This window comes from Myripristis murdjan, chromosome 21 (genome assembly GCF_902150065.1).
Source record: "Myripristis murdjan chromosome 21, fMyrMur1.1, whole genome shotgun sequence".
Classification (NCBI taxonomy): Eukaryota; Metazoa; Chordata; class Actinopteri; order Holocentriformes; family Holocentridae; genus Myripristis; species Myripristis murdjan.
Genome location: NC_044000.1, coordinates 25744956 through 25751520, shown reverse-complemented (window position 1 = coordinate 25751520; position 6565 = coordinate 25744956). Strand labels below are relative to the sequence as shown.

General features: G+C 44.1%; 1 protein-coding gene across 1 annotated transcript in view; it reads left to right on the top strand.

Annotated features, from left to right (window-relative positions):
• Window positions 1–5279: 5279 nt before the first annotated feature.
• The window catches only part of ttn.1 (titin, tandem duplicate 1), a 202656-nt gene continuing 201370 nt past the window's right edge, over window positions 5280–6565 (top strand). The window contains 2 exon segments of the mRNA XM_030081335.1: window positions 5280–5370; window positions 5818–6021. Coding sequence (XP_029937195.1) covers window positions 5280–5370; window positions 5818–6021 — 295 coding nt within the window.

The following is a 6565-nucleotide window of genomic DNA, read 5'->3' as shown; positions in this document are numbered from 1 at the left end:
GAATAACAAGGGAAAAGGCCACACCTGGCCATGAAACTGCTTTTGAGCCAAGTGTCCAATTACTTCTGAGCCTCTGAAAATGGGGTGACAGTGTATAAAAGTGGCTTTAATTCCTAAAAGCTTAATGCCATATTTTATTTCAACCCCTAAAATTAAAGCTGAAAGTCTGCGCTTCAATCTCATCTTGGTTACTGCATTTCAAATCTGCTGTGGTGGTGAACAAGGACAAAATTATGAATATTATGTCATTTTCCAAATACTTCACCAGCTATCCAGACAGTCGATTGATTGCTCTGAGTCATTTTGAGGGGAAAATGTGCCCATCCTCTGACTGCAGCTCCTTAGGTTCTCCTGGGAGGAGGAAGAGGAGGAAGATTTTTTTTTCTTGTAATATAATTTTAAATATAATTTTAGTTATAATTAAATATAATTATAAAGACAGTTTTCTGGTTTCTAGTTTTTTCTCATGTCGTTTTCTTTTTTTTTTTTTTGTTAATTTTAAGGTCTTTTTCTTGTAACTTTTTAATGATGTTCTTAAACATTTTTGGGTCATTTCTGGTCAAGTTGCTCAAACTAATTTGGTCAGATTAGTTCAAACGGTTGATGGCATGAACGCAGCATCTGAACACAAATCTGATGTCAGTCCAGGAGGGTTAGTCAACTAAACCTGGTTCTGATATATCTATATATCTATATCTATATATATATATATATATCTATATCTATCTATATATATATATATATAGATATATATATATATATATGACCCGGGATTGGGAAATCAAAATCAAAATTGGTATGCTTTTGTGTGTGTGTGTGTGTGTGTGTGTCTGGCGTAAATAAACCATGTGACCCCAACATGGCATTTCACTTTCCTAACGGCCCGTCCCGTTTCTGGAGAGGTTTGTCTTCCTGGTGATGGATGATTGACAGCTGAGTGATGTTACCAAACCTGGTTACCAAACCAGAAAGCAGGACCCAGTTTGTCTCCTGCTGGTTTCCATGAAGCAGCGACGCAGCTGTTGTCCTGATCCCTGTGTTTTCCCATCCAGTGGCAGCTCCCAATGTTTGATATGGAAAGAGAGAGTGAGCTAAATACTGTTTGTTCTTGTCCTGTATCTGGAATAGGTGTGTGTGTGTGTGTGTGTGTGTGTGTGTGTGTGTGTGTGTGTGTGTGTGTGTGTGTGTGTGTGTGTTGGGGGTGTAGTGTCACTTTGACTGACAGGGACAGCCTCTCTCTCCTTTTGGTCACCAGCTATTTAATGACTCAGGGCCTCTGGTTGTTTTAGCTCAGAGGCTGAACCTGCTGGGAATCTGAAGGTTTTTTTGTTTGTTTGTTTGTTTGTTTTTTAATCTGTAATCTTGTGTCTGTGGGTCGATCAGAGCCTCAGATCAAAGATCAGTCCAGGACAGAAACTCCAAATCAAATGTGGGATTAGCGGCCGCGGTGGGTTGGAGTGACAGGTGTGAGGTTGCATAAATGGCTGCTTTCTCCCATCATGCCCCCCTGGAGAGGCTGGCCAATGGGGAGCGTGGTGGCGGTGATGATGCAGGGTTGCCCCCCAGTATATAAACCTAAACAACCATATTGTCACTTCTGAGCAGTTGGAGCATTCCCAGCCTTGCCTCGGGTGTAGGGATTGCAAGGGGAAAGCAAAACTACACGGCTTCGTCCACTGTGTAGTTTTGTTTTTTTGGGGGGAATATTTCGAGGCCCAACCGTTCTCACCTTGGATTTTCCTGGGAAAACTTTTCTGGATAAGGAGATTGTCGCTTTAGCCACCTGGGCTCTGTCCCATCAGCTCAAGGCACCCTTGTGGATACAAGTGAGTAGATGGCGGCCGGTATCTGTCTGCAGGACAGAACCTGGAGACGTCACCTGCCTGGTGTGTGTGCAGGAGCGTCGTGCCGGGTCAAATGTCTGATAGTGTGTCACGATGATGGGATGGCCGAGGGTTTGTTGATGCTTCCACTGTGGGGTTTCTGTGTGTGTTTGTGCTGTTGAAGGAGTGTTGGATTTGATGAAATTTTGTGGTTCAAGGTTGCCGCTCGCCTGCAGGCACTGCGCTGCCTTCAGAAAAGCCAAGAATAGCCGCTGATAGCATTAGAGTGGATCTCAGCCGGGCGGCCATGGCTTTTTAAGGGAATCAGCAGCAGGGCTATCAGTTGCACCTCCAGCTATGTGCCACATGGTGGCTGTCAATCAAGCAAGGGGGGAGTGGGGTGGGGGTGGGGGGTGCTGGGGGCAGTGGGGTATTTTTGGCCACTGCCATATCTGTCCTGCAGATTCCAATCTGCACACACCACACAGCGGAAGTTCATCCAGTTTCTTGCCACAGGCGCTTCTCTGAAGAGAACCACTTGTTGACTCACTGGCTTATTGATCACTGATTGATAAGAACGTGATCGGGGCTGACTGACGACAGCCTGCCAGTGGAGGGTGGGGGGAGGGCTGTGTGTGTGTGTGTGTGTGTGTGTGTGCGCAGTGGGGTGTTGAGTAACTGAAAGTCTTCATGTTGAATAACCTGATAAAGACTTAATGTTTCTGCTGCTATTTACTGATGCTGCTGAAGCACACACACACATTCACACTCTCTCACATACACACACACACACACAAACACTCCGACAAACACACACACTCACACTCACACACACTCTCTCTCTCTCTCTCACGCACACACACTCACACTCACACACACACACACACACACACACACACTCTGTCACACTCACTCACACACACACACGGGGCCTCAGCTGGCACATGGAGGCTGTTGAATGTGAAATATTTTTTGTTTGGCTGATTTGGATTTGAACATTTTGGCGGTTTTAATCTTTTTTCTGTCACATTTTAGTTTTTGTATTTTCTGTGGTCAGCGCAGGTGAGCTGGTCAGGTGTGTGTTGAGTCTTGCTGCCATGTGCCCGTCCTCAGCGGCGGCAGAGGCAGATGTCCCAGGCGACATGCAGGCAGTGAAGTGGCCATCCTGCTGGATATTTTTAGAGCGGCTTGGTTTGGTCGAGGCTCGGGGTCGACAGCTGCCAGTGACCCGGCTCTCACCGTGCAAGTCATGGCCAACGCAGATATTAAAAAAATTAATGATTAAATAAATAAATAAAGCCCTCAGGACTGATAAAGACTTTATTAAACCCTCTGAACAAAATTCACTTTATTTCGTTTTTATTTCAATTTTTGTGGATATTTTTGGTTTTAATTGGTAATCTTCTTGTAATTTTTTTTTTTTTTTTTTTGGGAGGATATTGTAAATAATAATTTAATATATATAATTTGATTGAAATTATTCTTTTTTTTGCTAATCTGATAGTCACCTTTGTCCCCATGTTTTTGAAAGAAATGAAGTGAATTTGCTGTAAAAACAAAGAAACTCAATCTGCAGCCCAGATGAATGAATGAATGAATGAGTTTATTTGTCATTGCACAACAAGTTACAACGAAAATGAGGATTGCTACTTCAGCACAATGTATAAAATTAATAAATAAGAGAAATAAATAAATAGTTTAAAAAAAGACAGTATAAAACAACACAGATTTTTCTTGTTCACTGGTTTTTAATTGGACATTTCATTTGGGTTTTCTCTCAGTTGGATCTAAGCAGAGAACATTTAGTGTTGGTTTCATTCCTGTCGGTTTCTGCAGCACCGATGTGTTTAGGTTCTAGGGGAAGCCAGTGGGGGTTTTATGGCGTCCTGAGGTGTCGGGCGCAGCTGCCACAGGAAGCCGGGGCGTTGGGCCGGCAGGAGGCTTTCGGCTGAGAAACTGAAGCTGGAGGTAAAGCAAAAGGTTTATTTTCTGCTGTCCTTGGCACAGCGACACAGTGACAGGCCTTTGTTCATCATGCGGCTCTGAAAAGCTGCTGGCGTTTGGCTGCCGGATTATTAATAGTCCTGAGCTGCTGTGATGGGCCGCTGTGTTTGGAACGGAGATTTAATCCCCTTTTATTCTGAGGTCACTCACGGGCTGTGTGGATTAAACAGCTGATTTGAGAGATTTTAGGAACCAGTCCCAGTTTCCAGGTGTCAACGAGCCTCCTGGTCCTGAATCTCTTCAGCTTGTTGCTTTGCTACTTTTTTCTTGTTTATTTGTCAGCTGCCACAAGTGGGCGCTGGTCTTCTACAACCAGAACATAAACAACAATCAGATGAGTAAACTGATTTTACACTCCCTGAGGGGAACAATAAAAATATGAAGACTTAAAAAATATTCAGGGTTGTCGATATTCAGGGCTGCTTTACAGAAAATGTGAGGGATCATCTGAACATTTCCTTCCTCCTGCTTTAATCTCAGCAGAAGACTGGATTTCCTTCAAAAACATGAGGAAAAGGTTGTTAGTAAATAAATGAATGAATAAATAAATTAGAAACTTTAATTTAAAAAAGAATTAAAAAAAATACAGCAAAAAAGAATTTAGCAAAAAGGAAAAAACTCAGAAACCCTGAGGTCAGAGGTCGGAGGAGTCCTGCTGGTAAAGATGGCAGCTGGGCAGCTGGGTGAGGACGAGCTGCCGGGCTGCTGGCCTCCAGCTGCCCGCGGCTCGTCTCTGGCCTGACAGCTCCGTCCGGAGCAGCCACACCTGCTCTGATGTCCTGCGATAGGAAAACCTCATCGAGTGCCCAAAACGCCGCCGGTGTGCAGGCTCCCCCTCCTGTTCCCACACACTTCCTGTCAACATGGTTGTGGTCGGTCAATCACAGCTGTTTATCTCATATGTGGCTTGTTATGATGACTGACGTCGCTGAGAGCTCTGATTGGCTGCAGGTCTGCCCAATAGCGGCGCCCCTGGGACGCCTGCTGTCTCCTCTCTATTTCCTCTGTGTCTGTCGTTGTTGTTGTTATTGTTGTTGTTGTTGTTGTTGTTGTTGTTGTTGTTGCTGTAGCCCCACACAGCTCACCGCTGGCCCCACCCACAGGAAGTTGTTTTTGCTCCAAAAATGTCCCAACATCAACAGTGTAAATCAGATTTACTGGCAGCTGAACCTGAAAACCCTCCGGGGTTTTGATAGCGTTTGTTTATTGGTAATCCACCAGCGATCGATATTCAGGGCTGATTTTCATTTGCAATCAATTTGAAAACTCAGAGTCTCTTCAGAGTTCATGTCAATCAAACTGACGATACAGTTTATTGATAGATTCTGACTATCAGCCCTGGCAGATGATTGGTCGATCCCAGGTGTTAACATTTGACCCTGGACAGAATTACAATTTTATACTGACCCCGGTGTGTGTGTGTGTGTGTGTCTCCGCAGGGTGCCGACCAACATGTCAACACAGGCGCCGACGTTCACACAGCCGCTGCAGAGCGTTGTGGCACTTGAGGGTAGTGCCGCAACGTTCGAGGCTCAAGTTAGTGGTAAGAAACTCTGATTTGATTTGTTTGATTTCTCTCGGGCTGCATGTGAGCGTCTGAATGAAGCCACTTTGTCTTAACTCTCATATAAAAGTCTCAGATTGATTTATTTTTCTATATACATTTTTTTGGGTAATTTTCTGGTCATTTCTTGCTAATTTTCCTGGTACCCCTCCCCCCTATTTTCTGTTTTTTTTTTTTTGTTTGTTTGTTTTGTTTTTGTTTTTAAGAATTTTTAAAATTTATTTTCTAGTAGTTTTTCACACTAATTATCTGATTAAATATATATTTTTAAGAAGATTTTTGTTGCTTTGTTTGCTAACTGTTCTGTTCTATCTCCATGTTTTTGAAAGAAATGAGGTGAATTTGTTAATGTGTTAGTTTCTCAGCGGGTTATTCTCCTCCTGGCACTCAGCAGCTCGGTTCTGGGTTCTCTGTTCTGTCCCGCAGGTTCTCCAGTTCCTGAGGTGAGCTGGTTCCGTGATGGCCAGGTTCTTTCTGCTGCCGCTCTGCCCGGCGCTCAGATCTCGTTCAGTGATGGCCGCGCTGTTCTGAGGATCCCTGCTGTGACCGCCGCACACAGCGGACGATTTTCCGTCAGAGCCACCAATGGCGCTGGACAAGCCACTAGCACTGCTGAACTCCTGGTTACAGGTGAGGCTGGCACACCTGCACACCTGTGTGTGTGAGGAGGAAAGCTGATAAACCTGGACAACACCGTAACCGTTCACTGAGTTTATGAGCAGTGCCAAAACTACAAAGAGTTGTTTATCTTGCATTTTCATCTCAAAATCACGTGACCCTCCATCACCTGAAGCTGGTTCATCCTGAATGATCCCGCCCTGCCTCATGTCCTGCCCCCACTTCCTGTTTGAACAGGAAATGTAATACATCAAAGAAGCGAGAGGCTCTCAGAAAGCCATTAGATCATGAGTTTAAGTTTGTGAGTTTAAGTTTGGTGCAGAACAAAACTTCCCCAGACAGATTAAATCTAGTCCCAGACTAAAATGCTCTTTTATAACCTGGATTAACTCTAATTCGCTCTCTGGGTCACAGACTGAAATTATTCTTGATTGATCTTAATCTGGATTTAAATGACCTGATGTCAGCATCAGTCCTCAAGGTAAAGAAGGTTTAAATTAAACTTGAGTTTCCTGTTCCTGCTCCAGTTTCACATGGATCTGAATCCAGTCCAGGT